A 21253-nucleotide genomic window follows, 5' to 3' on the forward strand; every position below is an offset into this window, starting at 1 on the left:
TAGTTGGACTTTAGGATTGCTTTTACAAGAGGGTGAACTTGTCAGCAATTTTTGTCTGGTTGAAAGAGATGTTAAGGGTTAGTCTCATTTGTTATCTAGTACCTTTTAAAACCAATACAAGTGACTCTAAAGTCTTATTCAGCTTTACCTCCTTGGTGTAATTTTGTCAGTGTGTGGGGCATACCATTATCTTTATGAAACCCTGCAGTCTACGAGTGAGAAAATAATCTGTTCTTCCTCCCCTCTGTGTCTCTTATGCTGCATATTTTTGCTGCAAGATAGCTAGAGCACTTTAAATGCTGAACTGTGTTCTTCTTGTAGAAAAGTGTATGTAAATGATGTAACGCCTTTGTTCTTCTTCTAGATTATTTCGGTGACTGGGTTTGTTGATAGTGATAGAGATGACCTTAAGCTAATGGCCTACTTGGCAGGCGCCAAGTACACTGGGTATCTTTGTCGCAGCAATACAGTCCTCATCTGTAAAGAGTAAGTGATGGCTCTTCATACGTTCTCATCCCTGTCTGTGCATTTCATATTGCAGATGGTTCTTAAATCATCTAGCTTTGACGTAGATGGGCAATTTTATCGTCATGGTCTGCGCTTTTAAATAGGATGTAGACAGTGGCTCTTCACTGACAAATATGGCTGCTGCTGCATTAGCAAAGCAAACTGCGGGTGCAAAGATTTAAGTTTAAAACGTATGTTTAACAATTCGGAGGAAATTGGGTAACTGTTTTGCAGCATTAGTAGTTAATTTCTTTTGTGTTTCTGTAATGCTTGTTTGGCTTGTCTTAACAAAGTTTGTGTTGTGTTTAGGCCTAATGGCATGAAGTATGAAAAGGCAAAAGAGTGGAGGATACCATGTGTCAATGCATTATGGCTCTGCGACATCCTTTTGGGAAATTTTGAAGCTTTGCGTCAGATTCAAAACAACCGGTATACAGTGTTCAACCTTCAGGATGCCCTCGCTCCTTCATCACATATGGTTTCAAACCTCCTTGGTATGACATCTCTTCAGCTTATTACTATACTCCTTCCCCCGCTTGCAATCTCAGCCTAGTTTCTAAAGGCTAAGTTTTAAAAAATAATGCACATATTTTTTGCAGGTAAAAATGTGCATTTAATATTTTTGTTCAGAATAGTCTGCATAGCGTTGCACTCGCCATTTGTAGTTTGTGGGTCCAGTGTCAGGCTCTTATACTTTAGCTTTGCGCCTGTACCTCCAAATGGGCTTTCAGTTACAAAGATAAGGGAAGTGTGAATGAGTTCCGAAGGCGCTCATTAGGACTTGTAGTTTCTATAGCTAGCTTTCTGTGAATGGATGACGTGGCTGTGCGGCGTCCATTTTAAGGTATGACAGTGGGTATGAGGGGGTTGGTGGGACTGGAAGGGGGAGAAGGACCTGGAATATGTTGCACCCTAAATACAGGTGTAACATTCTCCAAGAGGTGAACCTCTCCTTCAGTGGCAGCTGTGGTAGGCCCCTATTGACCTTTTGGGTTCTGGTTCTAATTATTAAACCACAATCCTTTTTACTTGAATCACATCAGTATGCAGATGGATAATTCTCTATTAGCAGAGAGCTGGGAGAGCACATTGGTTAAAGCAGGGTATTTGTTTGCTTGTTAAAACACCCCAGTGTTTGCACATAATCTGATTATTTATAATCTAGCTTTTGTAAATGTTGTGTATTTAAAAAAATAACTTACTTTGCAAACCCCACCACGCTCCCTTCTTCAGTTTGCGCAGCTGTAGCCTACTGGTATCTAGTTCCACTATACAGTGCTGCTTGCTACCAATCTCACGCATGCGCATAAACAAACATGGCTCTTGGGATTGATATCCCATATATCAACTCGTATGCCAGGAGGCAATGGGCAGGCGGATGGAAGTGATATACCTTGCTGCGTTGAGGTACTTCGGAAGTGGGGGATTACAACCCAAAAAAGTGTTTGCACTGCTCGGAGAAAACAAAATGCAATGAGACAAGAGGAAGTGATCACAAACACACTGGGTGGGGGGGAAGTGTATAAAATACCTGGAACTCTGCTTTAAAGTGCAACCATACTCATTGCCGCTTTTTGCATATTGTAAGTACCGGGCGGTACTCTGCCAGGTAAAATCAGCACCCTGAGGAGTAGTCATGAGGAGTTGTTTTTAGTTCAGTGTCGGTTAACTTGTTGCTTTTTATATTGCTTATTTTCTTGTGCTGTAAAACTCTGACAAAATTTACTTTATATTTATAGATGCGTGGAGAATACCTTTAAAAGTTTCAACAGATGTGCTAATGGTAGGTATATTTTGTTTTTATAGGTAATTACCCTTTTGTGTATTTATAAGTGAAAAAGAGCATTACACTATATATGCCATTTAAAGCGGGAGTTCACCCATTTATTAAAAAAAAAAAAAATTCCCTTTTTTCCCCCTGATTTCTGCTCGTTTGGTCTAGGGGAATCGGCTATTTGTTTTAAAATATGAGCAGTACTTACCGTTTTCGAGATGCATCTTCTTCCGTCGCTTCCGGGTATGGGTCTTCTTGATTGACAGTCTTCCGAGAGGCTTCCGACGGTCGCATCCATCGCGTTACTCGTAGCCGAAAGTCGGTGCGGCACTATACTGCGCCTGCGCACCGACGTTCGGCTTCTTTCGGAAAATCGCGACGCGATGGATGCGACCGTCGGAAGCCTCTCGGAAGACTGTCAATCAAGAAGGAACGCCCATTCCCGCAGCCCATACCCGGAAGCGACGGAGAGGATGCATCTCGTAAACGGGTAAGTACTGCTCATATTTTAAAACAAATAGCCGATTCCCCTAGTAAAAACGAGCAGGAATCTAAGGGGAAAATGTGCTGTCTAAGGTTGAACCTCCGCTTTAAATGCAGTCATGTGACAAGTCTGGATATGGTGTGAAATCAAAACGGGTAATTTTTGTTTGAAAGCTCTGCAGACAATGCATTGTGATCTTACACTTGTAAAAATAAGCTAGCTCTGATTAGCCTCTTGGAGCTGGCCGCACGCAAATATACGTTCTCTTGGCAGGTGGGCCTTGGCGCTGAGCAGCCGCGTATTTGCGCACATTAGTGCCGAGATTGCGCACCTGGAACAGTTACTGACAGCTAATGGAAAGCTCACAATCACTGCTTACGATCGGGAGCTTTCCGATCATGTGACAGCCAATCACGGCAGTCACACAATCATAAACCCTTCCCCACTTCTCTGCATCCTAAACGCCTTAAAGGGCCAGGAGGCGCCAGCTCCAAGGGGTTAAGAAGCTTGTACAACACGGACATTATATGGAAAATAAACCCGGCAGAGGCAAAAGACAGTGGACAGAGGGATAAGAACCAGAGAGGGGTAGAAGACCTCAGCGAAGAAGAATCGGCATAGGCAGAACAGCCGGAGAGAGGACCTGAGCTCGAAAGCGACGCCGGAGCTGTCCTAATAAAAAAAACCTGTGTACTACGTTTTATTTTTTACACTTTCTTTTTTTTTTTTTTTTGTGATTGGGTAGGGGTTCAATGTCCCCAATACCTATTCACCTGGGGGGGGGGGCGAGATCTGGGGACCCCCTTGTTAAAGGGGGCTTCCAGATTCCGATTTCCCCCCCCCCCCCCCGCAGATCCTGACAACCAATGGCCAGGGTTGACGGGAAAAGGCCCTTGTTCTCATCAACATTGGGACAAGGCGCTGTGTGGGGGGGCGGGGGGCAAGGCCCCCCTGCCGCAAAGCACCTGACCCCCATGTTGAGGGCATGCGGACTGGTACGTTTCAGGCGCGCTCGCTCGTCCCAACCCCCTTTCCTGACCTGCCGGGCATCGTGCTCGGATAAGGGTCTGGATTGGCATGGGGGAGGTTCCCCTTTAAAATCCATGCCAGACCGAATGGCCTGGTATGCTTTTGGAGGAGAACCCATGCTGGTTTTTTTTTTTTGGCGTTCCCCTTCAAAATCATCAGAGCACATGTCAAAGTCGGATCAGTTAAGACTGCAATCCAACTCTGATCCGACTTCCGTGATCTTCAACGGGCTGAAGTAGGATCCACGTCGGGCCAAAGTAGTGCAGGGACTACTTTGAAGTCGGCATGACTTCAAGTCGTACTAATATGAATGGTTGTCTTTGGAAATCGCGGGGAACGACTTGTGATGCGACATTGCAGCCCCAAGTCGCAGGACAAGTAGTCGAAGTGTGAAAGGGGCCTTGGGCTGAGTTCACACTGGCATTTTTAGCAGGCGTTTGAGACAGCGCTGTTCACACTAAGTGTTAGCATTGCGTCGCTTCAAAATTAAAGCCTTTCAACGCCTCCTATTCAAGTCTATGGTAACGCCTTGCAAATGCTCTTGCAGGCAGTTGCGGAGCGTTAAGATTTGTTGACTAACTGTAATGCAATAGGCATTTGTGGAGCAGTTTAATGCTCTTCAAACGTTTCAAAACTGCCCATAGAGCGGTTGGGGAGCATTTTTAACTCATTAATGCTTGTAAAATGTCTAATGCCCATACTAAAGCTCATTGACGCCTGTCTGATGCCCATACTAACGCCATACAAATGCTATAGGAGCGTTTAAGCATTAGAAATTCAGTCGTGAACAAGCCCTTAGCATGTCTCCAGCTCATGTCGTCTGAACCAACATGCAAAAGTTTCATTCTGTTTGTTAGGATTTTGACTTTTTTTAGGACCCTGAAACTATGAAGCAGCTTGGAGGATGAATGCGAAGCTTAATTTTGCATCTGCTTTTTCTCGTTGTAATGGTTTTGTATTTTACCTGTTTTCAGAGTATAAGAGTTCCCCTCAAACCCAAGCAAAATGAACCAGCTGTACAGCCAAAGCGAGCAAGGTATAAAAAAAAATTGTAAATGGCGATATTGGATAACTAAATTCTAATATTTTAATATTTAATGTAAATTTTGTCAGGCTTAGACAGTTTAACTCCTCCCCACCTGCTCCAGCATACCTTTTTAAAGGGTTCAGAATGCTGGAAAGGGGGGGGGGGGGATTAGAAGTGTACTGTGAGCTTGCTCTCTGCCCATAAACATCAGCAACACATATGTGTAGGGCTGCAACTAACCATTATTTTCATAATCGATTAGTTGGCCGATTTTATTGTTTCGATTAATCGGATAATAGCCTTAAAAATAAAAAAAATTGAATTTTTTTGGGCCAATTTGTTGTTGGGCAGATTACAAAACACAAATTGACGCAAAAACACATTACATGCTTTTCTGCAGCTTCTCCATTGAAGTATATTGAACCAAAAAAAAATCGCACCGCTTTGCGTTAAAAAGTCCTTGCCCTTTCCAAATACGCAGCAGCTGAAAAAAAAATCATGGATGTGAACGTGTCCCATAGGAAAACATGTAAATGAACTGTAGTGTTTCTGCAACAAGCACCAAAAAACAGAGGTGTAAACCCAGGCCTGAGATGTTTAGTAACATAATGGGGTTAAAGAAATAAGTACAAAAAGAGCAAATAATCACTACTGTATCGGGTTAATTTTTTTACTGTGGGACAGTGAAAGTAATATTTACAGTAGCGATTTTGCTTTTTGTACCATAAAGGGCTAATGTTAGTTTGTTTTACCCCATTATGTTACTGGACGATTAATCGATTATGAAAATTGTAATTGATTAATTTTTATAATCGATTAGATGTTTCGGCCCTACATATGCACTGTATAGTAGTTAAAGCTCACCGCTTTGTCTCCACACACGTTGTATTGGACAGTCATAAAGAAGTTCATGCATCTTAAAAACTCACTGAGCTGTCTAGCATTAAGGCAAAGCGTTCATTATGATCACTTGCTCTCTAGTCTTCATTGTATATGTCCTGCTCATTCTCTGCATAGGATTATACTCGGTAAATATTTGCATTACCTCAGAATGCATAGAAAGGTCTGACACTTGAGACCTTCGACATTATGTGCCGATAATTTTGTCAGGCCGAAAAGGAGGGGAGAGCTGACATTGCACAACTAACAAATCAGGGAATCTGGACTTATGAGCTGCACCAAGAAATTCCCCAGCAACAGTCATTATGCCGTGTAGGGAGAGTTTAAAGCTGAGCTCCACCTACTTTTTTTGTGAACATAGAAATGGGTTTGGGACTTTGAATGAGGCATGTGAATAACACATGCCGCCATCCCTAAAAGTTGAAAGAAAGAAAGGGTTGGGACTTTAAATGAGATGCGTGTTGATGCAAACAGTATGTATAAGTAAATAAGTAAAATTTTATAGCGTAATATCCAGGCTCAAACTTACCAACCAAATTGCAAGCCAAATTCAACTGACTAACTTCGTATGTTAAAAGCAGAGGATTGGTTGCACACATTTGCAAATATATGGATAAGCCACAGGCCGCTTACAAGGCTCTCTGCATTACTGTGATCCTAACTAAACTTTTCTAGTTTCCTCAATGAGGCATACAAGTGCTAATGAGTAGATGGAGAGCAGGTGACTAGGGGTGTGTGTCACCTGCCAACCTCCATCTAAAATAGGTATGGCAATAAAAAGCACTGGAAAAAACGCATAAGGGTAAATGTATAAGCATCAAAATCGCATCTCCATCCCTATTGGTAAACATAGAAATGGGTTTGGGACTTTGAATGAGGCATGTGAATAACACATGCCTCCATCCCTAAAAGTTGAAAGAAAGAAAGGGTTTACCAATAGAGGGATGGAGATGCGATTTTGATGCTTATACATTTACCCTTATGCGTTTTTTCCAGTGCTTTTTATTGCCATACCTATTTTAGATGGAGGTTGGCAGGTGACACACACCCCTAGTGAGTACCTATTTCCTCCATGTGAGTACCTGTACTAAACATAACTTATTTAAACAAAGCAGCCATAGCGTTGATTACAGTCTATTTTCTTTATCGTACATCACGGGACACAGAGCGGCATTCATTACTATATGGGTTATATGGAGTACCTTCAGGTGTAGACACTGGCAATCTCAAACAGGAAATGCCCCTCCCTATATAACCCCCTCCCATAGGAGGAGTACCTCAGTTTTTACGCCAGTGTCTTAGGTGTTAGTCATGGTTTAGCTTGCCTCCGCATCCTTGGGATTAGGTGAGCTACCGGTTCTGTCCAAAAAAGCCTCAGCGCTAAAGTGGTCAGTAACCGGACCCCAAACCCTTGGGGTATAGCCCATAATGCTTTTCTTTTTAGAGAGCTGGACCCTGGGCCCAGAACTTAGAAACCTTTGGGTACCTAAAGTTTTCTGTTGCCAGGGTGCTATATGGGCCCAGGACAGTGGATCCTTCATAGGAACCCAGGGCCTGAAGGTCTAGACATCCCCACGGAGATGGGGGAAGATTGGGCCTCTTGCTTGGCAAAGTCCTGCGGCATGGAGCAGGTAAGTGAGGGGAAAACTTGCGGAACTTGGTTCTTAGCAGGTTTTTTTCTGGGGGGTCACAGGGGACATGCCTAAAGTTATGCACTGCATCTGGCAAACTAGTCACATATCATAAAGATAGGATGGCTCTCTATGTATTATTCCCCATAAGATGTGACCTCCCTTGTAGTGTTGGAAAAGCATTGAGTGGGGCCTGTGTTATATAAAAATATATGTGTGTGTCAGAGAGCTTTGCTTACCTGCAGGCCTCCAGGCGATGCTCCATTCAGTCTTCCTCCTCAGAGCCTGCAAGCAGGCAAAACGCTGACCTCCTCATGGTTCCAGGCTGCAGGCTGCAGTTTGCTGGAACAGAGAGGTCCCTTCCTCCCAAAATCCCCCCCCCCCTCCCCCTGTCGGGAGGGGCATTTCCTGTTTGAGGTTGCTGGGGGGGAAGGGCGGGTCAGTGGCTTAAAGGAAGGGGCGGCCCTTCCTTGTTTGTTCCATCAATACTTTGGAACTGAGGAGAAAGACCAGAGCGGCAGCACGGGGCGCCGAGGACACACAGTGGCCAGAAAGGATATTGCAGTCTTCAGAGGACTGTTTTGTCAAGCCTAGAAATAGGCTGTTTCTTTTCCATCTCATAGTTTTTCTTTGCAATACTACTCAGGGGGACAGAATGTTTTTTCTTTCCTGGATTTGAAACAAAAACGAAAAAAAAAAGTCATCTAGGGGAGAGGAAGCATTTTTTTATCCCCCAAACAGGTGTTTGGACAATTAACTTTTATAGTTCCAAATACCAATAGGTAGCAGGTGTACCTCGGTATTGTACCATGGTATGCCGCTGTTTTCCCTACAGGGAGCCTTGGGGCCATCGGGATCTGGGGCTGGAGCTGACGCGGGTCAGTCCAACCCTAAGATGGTCACGGAGGAGGTATTACTCACCTCTTTAAAAGAGATGCAGAAAAGCATGGGAAAAATGATATCCGCAGCTATGCGGGGCAGTAAGCGGAATAGATCTCCGTCGCCCGAGCGCGGACCCTCAGAAGAGGAGGTCCTTTCCTCAGGGGAATTGGACGACCTCTTGGACAAGGACCAAGTAGGTTCAGGGATCGAAGACCCGGATACAGAGGAGTCTGGGGCAGTCTCCCTGAGGGAGAGCTGGTGGATTCAAGGATTGTCGGACTTGGTCCATAGGACATTCAACTTGCCAGTACCAGATCTCCAGGTATCGACGGTTTCAGCTTTGGGCTCACTGAGGGCGCCTCAAAGCAATGCTGTGTTTCCGATCCATCCTCTATTAGAGGGAATTTTGTTCCAAGATTGGAACAAGCCAGATAAGATCTTCTTACCACCTAAAAGGTTCTCTGTCCTATATCCTATGGAAGAAAAATTTTCCAAAAGATGGGCTACTCCTGCAGTGGACGCAGCCATCTCATGTGTTAACAGATCGTTAACATGCCCTGTAGAAAACATACAGGTGTTCAAGGATCCAGTTGATAAGCGCTTGGAAGCACTACTTAAGAACTCCTTCACTACTGCTGGGGCAGTAGTACAGCCAGCTGTGGCTGCGATTGGGGTCGCTCAAGCATTATCGGATCAATTTAAGCAGATGCTTAAACTTATTCCGGCCCAGCAGGCAGAAAAATTTTCGGATGTCCCTAAGGCCATATGTTTTACGGTAGACGCAATCAAGGATTCTATCCAGCAAGCGTCACGTTTATCGTTATCCCTTATCCATATGAGAAGACTCTTATGGTTAAAAAGCTGGGAGGCTGAGCCCCCATGCAAGAAGCTCCTGGTAGGGCCCTTCCATGGAGGACGACTCTTCGGAGAAGACCTAGATAAATACATTCAGACCATTTCAAACGGCAAGAGTACTCTCTTGCCAACTAAGAAGAAGTATCAGGGGCCTGCGTTTAAACGACAGTATTCCCCTGGGCAGGGGCCCTCTAATGCCAAGCAGTATCGACGGCCTCCTGCAAAAGCAAACTTCGGCTTCAACAGCAGATCACAAGGACAGGCTGTTAGAGGCAAAAGGCAGTGGTTTCGCAAACCAGCAAAACCAGCCCCCAAGCCAACCTTATGAAGGGGCGCCCCCACCCACGAAGGTGGGGGGAAGGCTGCGACTCTTTTCAGAGATTTGGGAAGCCAGCATTCCCGACGAGTGGGTACGGTCTTCCGTGGCCACAGGCTACAAATTAGATTTCCTAAGGTTTCCTCCTCCTCATTTCCAGAAGTCGAGGATTCCAAACGATCCGGAAAAGGGAGCCGCATTAAGATCGGCATTAGATCATCTACTTTCCCAGGAAGTAATAGTAGAGGTACCAGTCCTGGAACAGGGGCTGGGTTTCTACTCCAACCTATTCATCATCCCAAAATCCAATGGAGATGTCAGGCCAATTTTGGACCTAAAGATGGTAAATGCATATCTAAAGATCCGCTCATTTCGGATGGAATCCGTGCGGTCAGCAGCTGCCACACTCCAGAAGGACGACTTCATGGCGTCCATAGACATAAAGGATGCCTACCTTCATGTTCCAATTTATCAGCCACATCAAAGATATCTACGCTTCATGGTGGCTTCGCGTCACTTCCAATTCGTGGCGCTTCCCTTCGGGTTGGCTACGGCCCCCCGGGTGTTCACGAAGGTCCTAGCTCCAATCCTAGCCAAACTAAGGATCCAAGGGGTCACGATCCTAGCATACCTGGACGACCTCCTAGTCAGATCACTCGTCTCCCGGCTTGGAGCGAGCAGTGGCCCTCACGGTCCAATACCTCGAGAGGTTCGGCTGGGTCCTAAATCGAGAAAAGTCAGCTTTCCAGCCCACAAAGCAGTTGGAATATCTCGGCATGAGATTAGACACAGAACAACAAGGAGTGTTCCTACCTCTGAGGAAGGTAAAAGCCATCAAGGAATTAATCCTACTGGTTCTAAGCAAGAAAGAACCGACTATTCGCCTATGTATGAGGTTACTAGGCAAGATGGTGGCCACATTCGAGGCGGTACCATACGCCCAGAGCCACACTCGCATCCTACAGGCAGCCATCCTGTCAGCATGGAGCAGAAGGCCACAGGCCTTGGATATCCCGTTGCCGCTCTCATCAAGAGTCCGACAAAGTCTGTGTTGGTGGTTAGACCCTCAGAATCTACTGAAGGGGAGGTCTTTCAGCCCAGTGGCTTGGAAGATAGTGACCACAGACGCCAGCCTGACGGGCTGGGGAGCAATTTTGGATGGTTGCACTCGCCAAGGTACTTGGGCAAAGCCAGAGAAGCAGTTGCCCATCAACATCTTGGAGCTCAGAGCTGCTCGACTAGCCCTCAGGGCTTGGACGTCAAAATTGCAGGGGTTCCCGGTGAAAATTCAATCAGACAATGCCACGGCCGTGGCATACATAAATCACCAAGGGGGAACCAGGAGTCAAGCCGCTCAGAGAGAGGTGAGCTTGATTCTTCTATGGGCAGAGGCTCATGTGCCCTGCATATCGGCAATATTCATTCCAGGAGTGGACAACTTTCAGGCGGACTTCTTAAGCCGCCAGACTCTATGGCCGGGGGAATGGTCTCTGCATCCACTAGTCTTTCAAGCACTCTGCCAAAGATGGGGAGTGCCGGACGTGGATATCATGGCATCGAGACTCAACAAGAAACTAGACCGGTTCATGTCCCGCTCAAGGGATCCGATGGCCTGCGGAACCGATGCGTTGGTTTGCCCTTGGCATCAGTTCAAACTTCTTTATGCGTTTCCCCCGCTCCAGTTACTACCCCGCCTGCTGCGCAGGATCCGGGTGGAGCACATACCAGTCATCCTGGTAGCTCCAGCATGGCCCAGAAGGGCATGGTACTCACTAATCTTAAGGATGGTAGTGGGAGACCCTTGGACTCTTCCTCTACGGCCAGACCTGCTATCGCAAGGTCCGATCCTCCACCCTGCCTTACGGCATCTAAATTTGACGGCCTGGAAGCTGAATCCCTGATTCTCAGGGGTAGAGGTCTGTCTCAGAAAGTAATCTCTACCCTAATCAGAGCCAGGAAACCGGTCTCTAGGGTGATTTATTACAGGGTCTGGAAGGCCTATGTAGGCTGGTGTGAGTCCAAGCGATGGCTTTCTCGCAAATTTACCATCGATAGAGTATTACGTTTTCTCCAGCTAGGAGTGGATAAAGGATTGGCATTAAGCACAATCAAAGGACAGATTTCTGCTCTGTCAGTGTGGTTTCAGCGGCCGCTGGCCACCCACTCGCTGGTTAAGACCTTCCTTCAAGGGGTCTTACGTATTAGACCTCCAGTTAAATCCCCGCTTTGTCCGTGGGATTTAAATCTTGTTCTGTCAAGTTTACAGAAACAACCGTTTGAGCCGTTGGCTGATATTCCTTTGGTTCTACTGACAAGGAAGTTAGTATTTTTGGTCGCCATAGTTTCCGCAAGAAGAGTTTCGGAGCTGGCAGCCTTATCCTGTAAGGAACCATATCTTGTTTTTCATAAGGACAGGGTCGTTCTCCGCCCTCATCCTTCCTTCCTTCCGAAGGTCATATCCAGTTTTCATTTGAACCAGGATTTGGTATTACCATCCTTCTTCCCTAAACCTACTTCCAGAAAGGAAGGGTTGCTGCATACCTTGGATATTGTCAGGGCCATGAAGGCCTATCTTAAAGCTACAAAGAAGATCCGGAAGACAGATGTGCTGTTCATTCTACCGGATGGGCCCAAGAAGGGGCAGGCAGCTGCAAAGTCCACCATTTCTAGGTGGATTAAGCAATTAATCACTCAGGCCTACGGCTTGAAAGGGTTGCCTCCTCCAGTATCATTAAAGGCTCATTCTACTAGAGCCATGGGCGCCTCCTGGGCAGCACACCACCAGATCTCTATGGCTCAAGTTTGCAAGGCGGCAACCTGGTCTTCTGTCCACACGTTTACAAAATTCTACAAGTTGGACGTAAGAAGGAATACTGATACTGCCTTCGGGCAGGCAGTGCTGCAGGCTGCAGTTTGAGACCCTCGGATTCCGGGGGCTCCTCTTGTTCGAGTTAAATTTAAAAATTTTATTTTTCTCAACTAAGTTGGATTTATTATGATTTGAGTATATCTCTAAATTAAATCCTTTTGTCTTGGAGATGTTCTCCCTCCCCTCATTGTAAGCATTGCTTTGGGACATCCCATATAGTAATGAATGCCGCTCTGTGTCCCGTGATGTACGATAAAGAAAAAGAGATTTTTAATACAGCTTACCTGTAAAATCTTTTTCTTGGAGTACATCACGGGACACAGAGCTCCCACCCCTCTTTTTTGAGGACCATTTTGGGAGGCATACTGCTTGCTACAAAACTGAGGTACTCCTCCTATGGGAGGGGGTTATATAGGGAGGGGCATTTCCTGTTTGAGATTGCCAGTGTCTACACCTGAAGGTACTCCATATAACCCATATAGTAATGAATGCCGCTCTGTGTCCCGTGATGTACTCCAAGAAAAAGATTTTACAGGTAAGCTGTATTAAAAATCTCTTTTTACTTATGTTAGATGTCTCAATGCTTAATGGTCTTTTTTCAGAATTGAAGATCTTCCACCTCCAACTAAGAAATTATCCCCAGACATGACTCCTCATGTATTATTTACAGGGTTTGATCCCACCCAAGCTCAGCAGTATGTTAAGGTAAGGACCTTTTCCCAAACGTGCTGTTTTCACAATGAAACATTTACACAATGCTAGCAGCATGAACAATATTAAAAAAAGGCTTGAAGTTTAGTATGTTTACATTTATTTACTTTACATGTTTAATTTTAGACTTTAAAAACTTTTGTTTTCAGAAACTATATATACTTGGAGGAGAAGTGGTAGACTCTGCACAAAGATGCACTCATTTAATTGCTAATAAAGTAACAAGAACTGTCAAATTTCTCACTGCGATTTCCGTAGCAAAGCACATTGTGACTCCAGAGTGGCTGGATGAAAGCTTCAAGTGCCAAAAATTTGTTGGTAAGGAAACGTCTTTTATAATGGACAGATTGAATTTTTCTGTGTGTGCGCTCCTGTAGTTAAGTTGCCCATTCATATCTGGTTTGGCCAACCAGATATATGACAATGTAGGTCTTATGGATAGGAACATTTATTTAAATGAGAATAGTCCTTTTAGCTCTGATACTAATGACAGATGACCTATGACTCCTATCTATGCATTACTTCACGTGATTAGGAGTTTAGAGTTATTGTAATGTTAACCCATCCTTCTTTCAATTGAAAAGAGCATGTCTAATTGTAAGAATGACCAAAATTATGAAAGCCTGGGGGAACTTGCGGGGAAGCACAAAAAAACGAGTCCTGTGTAGAGCTTGGTAAATGGTGGTCACGGTCAATTTGCACCTAACAGTGGGAATGACTTAAAGGGGGATGATTAAACCAAACCTTGGTCTATTCTATGTACACACTATACACCTATATCAGTCTTTCTAACCACAGTGCAACAAGTGACCGTCTCACAGACACACACAAACCTAAGGACAAAGGATTTATTTATTTTTTAATTGCGTTTAGTTTTTTTGCACACACAATACAGGGAACTAAACACCCCCCCCCCTGCCCAAGCCACTTTTCAGCTTTCAGCACTGTTGCTTTTTAAATGGCAATTGCGCAGTCATGCAACACTGTACCCAAACAAAATTTGTATCATTTTGTTCCCACAAATAGCTTTCTTTTGCCGCGATTTGATCACCACTGGGGTTTTTTATTTTTTGCTAAACAATTTTTTTTTCTTAGTTTCTGTTATAAAATGTTGTAAATACGTTTTCTTCACCGATGGGCACTGATGGCCACTAATGGGTGGCACTGATTAGGCATTTATGGGCAGTGATTGGCATCCCTGGTGGTCATGGGTGGGCATCCTCGGGGCTGCACTGATGAGCCGATGCACTGCCTTTTCTGTTAACACTGCAATCAGCTGTGATTTGACACAGCTGATCACGTGGTAGAGCGTCCCTCTGTCAGATGCTCTTTGCCTAGCTTGGAGTTGCGGTGTGTCGGACTGACAATTTTTATCATGCTGGACGTCGTATAACGCTCAGTCAGGCTAACTGAACCAGGGGAAGTGGTTAAAGGTCATTAAACCCAGCAATGTTTGAGACAATGAATACTGGTCGTAAATATGTAAAATACAGAAGAAGAGTGTAGAGTTCAGAGGTCAAGAGTATGTAACAAAACACCGCATATAGCATTCAGCAAAGAGGAGGGGGTGTTCGATGTACAAAATGCCCACTCACCAGATATGGCCGCCCAGGTTGCTCTCCCCAAGGCTCAGGAAGTGTTGCAGCTAGGATTTAAATCTGCTGCGTGCCCTGTGTTTATACCTTTCGCCCGCACAACACCTTTTGCAGGCAGGGTTGCCATTCATTGCCCTACTACTGTGTACAGAAAAATGTGGTCAGCATTGTATAAAGGAAAGATTTTACTATGGTTTATCTGTTTTCTGAAGGATTTAATATTGACACCCTCAAAACAATTCACCTTTTTATCATAGTGTGCTTTTCATTTAAATGATAGGTAGCTGGATTCACACTAGTGCAACGTGGATGTGGGTTTCCCCGCATCCAATTCACATGACAGGAGATTGTGACTAGCTCTCAATGGAGCCGGTTCACACATCTGCAGAGAGGCTGTGGAGTGAATTGCACAGGAGTCCTGTGTGTCTTTGGCTCCGTTTTATGTCTGAATGTAGGTAAAAATTCGGACCAGATTCATCCCTGAAACTGAGAACAGGGACGCACCGGACTCCTAATGTCAGCCGCATCCGTCTGCAGTGTGAACCCGGCCTTAAGGTTTGCACAATTCTCAGACCTTGTACTTGAATTAGCAGAGTACTATAAGAAATAATGGCAGTTTGCCTACAGAGACAGTATTCTACTACAGTCACATTTTACATTGTTTTTCATTTTTTTTTTTTTTTTTTTTCCCTCTTCTCTTTCTTAGAGGAACAGAGCTACATACTTCGGGATGCTGAAGCTGAAGTGTTGTTTTGCTTTAGCTTAGAGGAGTCCCTGAAAAGAGCACGGGTGATTCCACTCTTCAAGGTAAGGGCAGTTTTTAAAATGTTAAAATGTTTTATTGTTTTGACACTGAAGGCTGTCTTTTATCCAGGACTTGGTATATAGCTAGCAGTAGAAACGCTCAATTGGCATTAATCTCCAATGTTGAAGACACTCATTAGAGTGGAAGAAGAAACTTGGATGAGCAGAGAAACATCTTTGATATTATAAAACTATTCTAGCATTGTACTGTTTTTATTTTGCAAAAAGAAAAGCCTGGAGTGTGAATCATTCAGTGTGACTTCAACTGGTCCAGTTTGCTTTCCATTAAAAATAAAAAACTGTTTACAGAGTGAACAGTTTTCTCCCTGACTTTGCAAAACCTCTACTCATCTTATCACCTGCTGTTTTTAGCAGTGCAGATCTGCTTCACATTGCTTAGTATAAAATGTCTTTCAAGAAGTTGGGTGCTGTGTGGAGTCAGGGGTGGGATAACCCAATTATAGTACGACGTTCTGTACATACTTGCACACTGATGTATGAATTGAACTTGGTGATAACTGATTTTATAAACTTATTTGCATGATTACATTTATGTATTCTAAAAAGTATGATTATAAAGCAAACCTGTATTAAGGCAAAAAAAACATATATAAAGCAAGATTAAAGTGTTTATTTTTTTATAGGCACCAAAAGCTATTTGCACACTTACTGAAACCTTGCTCATCAGCACTAAAGGTCTCGGGAAAACTGGATAATGGGGCACATGTATACACACCACTTCACATATAATGTATATACGTGCTGGATGTCCAGGCAGAAAGTTAGCTTGCCCAAGGACTTTCACTGCAATAAGTTTATTAGGAGACGATGCCGGTGTTGCTAAACCCAGGATCCTGCATTCGCTATATCTGGTCTCCCACAGTACGCAGAACATGGAAATGCAATTATTTTAGTAAATGCTAAATACCTTTTTTCCCATTAGCAGTATATAGCAGTCTTGTGACTTCTATCAGTTTCCGACTGAGCACTGTTTAAAGCTAGTAGGAGGCAGTTTCCTTCTTTTCTGACCTATGAGGCTGCATGACCCCTGAGCCTCTGGACAGTGCTGATTGGCCCTGTGCTGATCACTTTTACGCTCCCTGAAAATTAATAAAAATAAACTTATCGATGCACATCAAACTGAGTGTGCAGAGTGCTTCCAAGACTCTGTACTATAAGGAGATGGATTGGGGACTGCGGAAGGAGGAGAGGATCAAACCGCCTTTTGTACACCATGTAGAGGATTAACCCCTTAGGAACCATAATTAGTATAACGCACATGCTTTACTGCATATACAGACTGATTTTACTGTTGTGGCTTTAGTAACACTTTAAGATAACTTTTTGGTGCTTGCTGTGTGGCTTTAGTCTCGCAAGCGTTTTCCTTAATACAGGTTCAGTTTGATAAAAGCAATTTATGTTACAATAGCAATTTGATGTATACATTTTTTTTTTTTTTTTTTTTTTTTTTTTACCCCAGGGAAAGTATTTTTACATTACTCCAGGGATCTGCCCCAGTTTGTCAACAATGAAATCTATTGTTGAGTGTGCAGGTGGCAAAATCTTAACAAAGCCACCCTCCTTTCGGAAAATTATGGAGCACAAACAAAATAAGGTAAGGGATATTCATGTTTTTCTGAGCCCCTGCCCCCAAGAATATCTTCTAATAAGAACTTGCACCTGAATTGAGAGGGAATGTGTTATTGCTATGTTATGGTTGGGCACATTCCCCTTTGTCACACTTTCATTATATCAGACTCTTTAATATTTACATTACTATAATCCCATAACATTACCCAATAGAATAGATCAGTCATGGAAACACACTTGGAGCCAATTTGGCCAGAAGCTATATAACCTTCTAGTATTGATTGTGGGCAGAAAATGGATTATCGTTTCTTCACACTTGCAATTGCACCCTGTGTGAGATCAGCTAAAAGATCCCCAGTGGGGTTCCCCCGCTTAGGTGCAAGTAGGCAGTCCTATTAAAGGCAATGGGAGGCTGATGGCTCTCACAGCTAATTGCACCCGCTTGCATGTAATTATTCAAGCAATGGTCACATGCAAGTGATCAGTCCTGAACGCAGGCAGTCTGTGTCTAGGGCCAATTGAGTTCATTGATTTTTTCCTGCCATTCAATAACTGCCTGCCTGTATTGGAGTTATGGGCAGATCATGTACGGAGAGTCTGCAGAATCCAAGCATTGCACCCGCAATCTGCTAATCACATTTTGTGTGCGTGTGCCTTTTTTTTTTTACCTGCAAAAAAATGCGCATTAATACTTCTTTATATATATATATATATATATATATATATATATATATATATATATATATATATATATATATATATATATATATGTGTGTGTGTGTATATAATATATATATATAGATATATATATATATATATATATATATATATATATAGCCTTTAAGCTTTTTTTTTTTTTTTTCATATAATCTTTTTTGGAACGCCTTAACATATTACAAGAGAATAATATGGTTTAATGAAATAATTTTTCTTTTTTTTTTTATAGAGCTTGGCAGAAATTATCTTGATTTCATGTGAAAATGATCTTCATCTTTGCAGAGAGTATTTTGCTGGTAGTATAGGTAAATATTCTCATTTGAGTAGTTTAGTAGGAACATCTCTTACTGATCTTATGAGGTCTAATGATTGTTGTTCCTATCTCTTATAGATGTCCATAATGCGGAATTTGTCCTCACTGGAGTTCTGACACAGACATTGGATTATGAGTCATATCCTTCTAAAATGTCAAAATGTGCTTAAAGCCCATCTGCATAAAAAAAATATGAAATCCACTTCTTAAGTACGTTATACTCTCCTGGTCTGCCATATGGGTCCCTGGCCCTGATGGACCAGTGATGTGGGTGTGCTGGGTAGCCCCAGCAATTTCCTGTTCATGTAAAAGGACCGCACCTCCGGTAAACCGAAGAAGAGAAGACTCAAGACTGAAGCATCATGGCACTGTGCAATTGGGTGAGAAAAATTGAGCCCAGGTTCACTCTGACTGCGGGAAATTGTGCAAGTTCAGCTGAACTCGCACAATTTCAGTCCCGATTTCGGGGGCGATTTCAGAGATGCGGGTTTCTGCACAGATGTCAATGGAAATTGCTCCCCGAAATTTCCAAAAGTAGTACAGGAACTACTTTTGGGAATCGGTGCGGCGCCGCAATTGTAGTGTCACACGGATTCAGATAGTGCCATTGCTGCCAATTTGGCATGCGATTTGACACGTCAAATCAGTGTGAACCAGGGCTTAGATGGGGCTTTTTTTCCCCCACCGAATACCAGCACTAAATGACCTTTAGATCGCAACTAAACTTTGTTTAAATCTGCCAAGTACTTTCAAGGTGCATCAAAAAAATATTGTGCAAAGTCTTAGTTTTGTTTTTCTTTAGAAAGCAGCCACAGCCTGAGTAGAAAAGCCTTTTGTGTGGAAGCAGTGGTCTTTCTGCAGATGCCAGACATGCCCCCTGCTCATCCCAAGCTCTCCAGTTAGCACGGAGTGCAAGCTTTGCTGATTGCATTACTATAGGTCTGAGTGTGGCGCCTTGCTTCATAGTGAGGAGGATAAGGCAACATATATGCATGGACCAGAGCTGCCACTAATGGAATGTAGTTGCTTTTTGTATATTTGGATGCTCTGCTTTTTAGCGGTTCCAGTTCACCCTGCAGGATGTCAAGAGTCTGCAGATTGCTTTATTTTTATCTAAGCTTCACTTTTGGAACTTGGCAAAGGATTGTTATGGGATAGACAGGGAAATTTGGTGCTCATTTCTACAATGAGAATACGTGTGGGCCGAGGTGAGGAAGACGCACACAGGCACAGGTCTGCTATGTTCAGAGGTAGAAATGTAATGCTTCAGAAGTAATTGCAGCCTCAGGTTTTATAAATATATTAAGCTGGCCATAGATTGCGCTCTTATGCCCTCCCTTTAAATACAGTTTGGGTAATATGTAACTTAACCAATAGAGTACTGCTAGGATGAAGACTGCAGTGGAAAAAAAAAAAAAATTATCAGACATTATATCTGGAAACAGGAAAAAACAATATGTTCTTATGAAGATCTGTACCCCCCCCCCCCCCAAGTCGTGCCTTGTGCCCTAGAAAAATGGCAAACGATCGCACACAGAATGCCGACTGTAAGATGGCTTCGGCTCTGCTCTCCATACTAGCAGGAGAGGTCCCACATATACATCTTGCCCCTTAGTGGGCCTAATTGAGACTGACCTCAACAATTAAGCCCAATAGGGGGAGAAATGTATCTGAGGAACCTCTCCTTGAAGTGGCAAGCAGAGATGAAGCCATCTTTCATTACTTGGTTTCATTGTGGTCACAGAGAGACGGCATCCTGAATGCGATCATTTGCAATTTTTCTGTAGCATATGTAGCTTGACAAGCTGTTTTATAATATCTGCACCAATTCATTACATGTCATGTTGGCTGATATCCGAGGGTGGTATTAGAGTTTTAATTTCCTTGGCTTTTTACCTGGCACAGCTACATCATAAGTAGACCCACAATTGAGGTCAGAATCTGTTCATCTTTTCAATAAATGTTGCGCTGTAGTGTTTGTTCTCTTCTCCTTGCACTGTTTTCCTTAACCGTCACACATATAAATTTACATGAATGTTTAACTACACCTCCATGGATCTTTTGGATGCTGCAGTGTATCGGTCATGCTGAAAGGCCACACAATCTTTTGTACCATCTTCATGTAAAGATTTCCTTGATGGCTGTTCCTCGGTGAACAAGGAAGAAAAGTTTATCTGCATCTTTTTTTAGGATGTACATTTTCTTAAAAGGAAACATAAATAATTATGTTTGTATTATATGTTTTAAAGCCTGTCTAAAGGATTAATAAAAATTATTTTCATGTTTTGTTTGTAATGTAATATAATGAAGGTACCCAAACTATTTTTGTCAAAAGAAGAGGCAAATGTTTGTTATATAACTGAGGAAAATAAACCTTTTGTATTTTATATTTCTAAACCAGAGTTCATTTTTATATTGCCGTTTTCAAAATTTCTATTAAATGTGCTTTGGTTGTATTTGTGTGCCTTTTTTTAAATTATATATATATATATATATATATATATATATATATATATATATATATATATATATATATATATATATATATATATATATATATATATTTCTCTCTATCCTTGAGGAAAAGGAAGAGTTGCTCTTCCTCTTTGTCGCTCCAGATGGTACATTACGGTACATCTCGTTATGAATAAAATCTGGTAGATGACCTCTTAGAATAAATACTACTATTTTGTAGATAGACATATCATAAAAACGATAGATGTGGTTTTAGAATGTTAAATAATTAATTATAATATTAATATAAATAAGAGAAGTTTCTCCTATATAGGCCAACTGATGAACAAAGACATTTCTGTCCTCTTGGTGCCCCTATCGGGAACTATCTGCACCAGGGGAGGAAACCTCTCACCATACTTGCAGTTTTACTTAAAGATCCCCGGGAATAGCCAGGCTAAAAGATTGGCCTTCTCTATGAAAGAGGACATTTTATCTATAATTTCTAAGTATAATTAGAAAGTAAAAAAAAGGGGGGGGGGGAATAGATCTCCCTCAGAACATCACCATAAATCCTTATAGGAGGGAAAAAGTATGAGAGAAAAAGGAAGGAAGGGGGTAGATGGGAAATGTGCTTAACTAAGTTATGTAGGAACCGGAAGAACACCCTGGGTAAGAGATTCCTACATATCTAGCCAAAGGTTTTCGAATTGCAAAACAGTATCAGTTAGAACAGTGGCGGCTGGTGCTCAACATTTTTGGGGGCGCAAACGAAAACAAAATGCAGCCTCACTG

General features: G+C 42.9%; 1 protein-coding gene across 1 annotated transcript in view; it reads left to right on the forward strand.

Moving 5' to 3' along the window:
• Positions 1 to 20401, forward strand: part of PAXIP1 (PAX interacting protein 1) — a 47664-nt gene extending 27263 nt beyond the window's left edge. The window contains exons 11-21 of the mRNA XM_040352723.1: positions 365 to 486; positions 817 to 1001; positions 2247 to 2290; positions 4769 to 4830; positions 12877 to 12979; positions 13135 to 13303; positions 15287 to 15387; positions 16865 to 16999; positions 17921 to 17996; positions 18083 to 18143; positions 20023 to 20401. Of these exons, the coding sequence (XP_040208657.1) occupies positions 365 to 486; positions 817 to 1001; positions 2247 to 2290; positions 4769 to 4830; positions 12877 to 12979; positions 13135 to 13303; positions 15287 to 15387; positions 16865 to 16999; positions 17921 to 17996; positions 18083 to 18143; positions 20023 to 20038 (1074 nt within the window). The 3' untranslated portion in view covers positions 20039 to 20401. The remainder of the gene's footprint in view (positions 1 to 364; positions 487 to 816; positions 1002 to 2246; positions 2291 to 4768; positions 4831 to 12876; positions 12980 to 13134; positions 13304 to 15286; positions 15388 to 16864; positions 17000 to 17920; positions 17997 to 18082; positions 18144 to 20022) is intronic.
• The last annotated feature ends 852 nt before the right edge of the window (positions 20402 to 21253 follow it).

Source organism: Rana temporaria, chromosome 5 (assembly GCF_905171775.1).
Source record: "Rana temporaria chromosome 5, aRanTem1.1, whole genome shotgun sequence".
NCBI classification, from domain to species: Eukaryota; Metazoa; Chordata; class Amphibia; order Anura; family Ranidae; genus Rana; species Rana temporaria.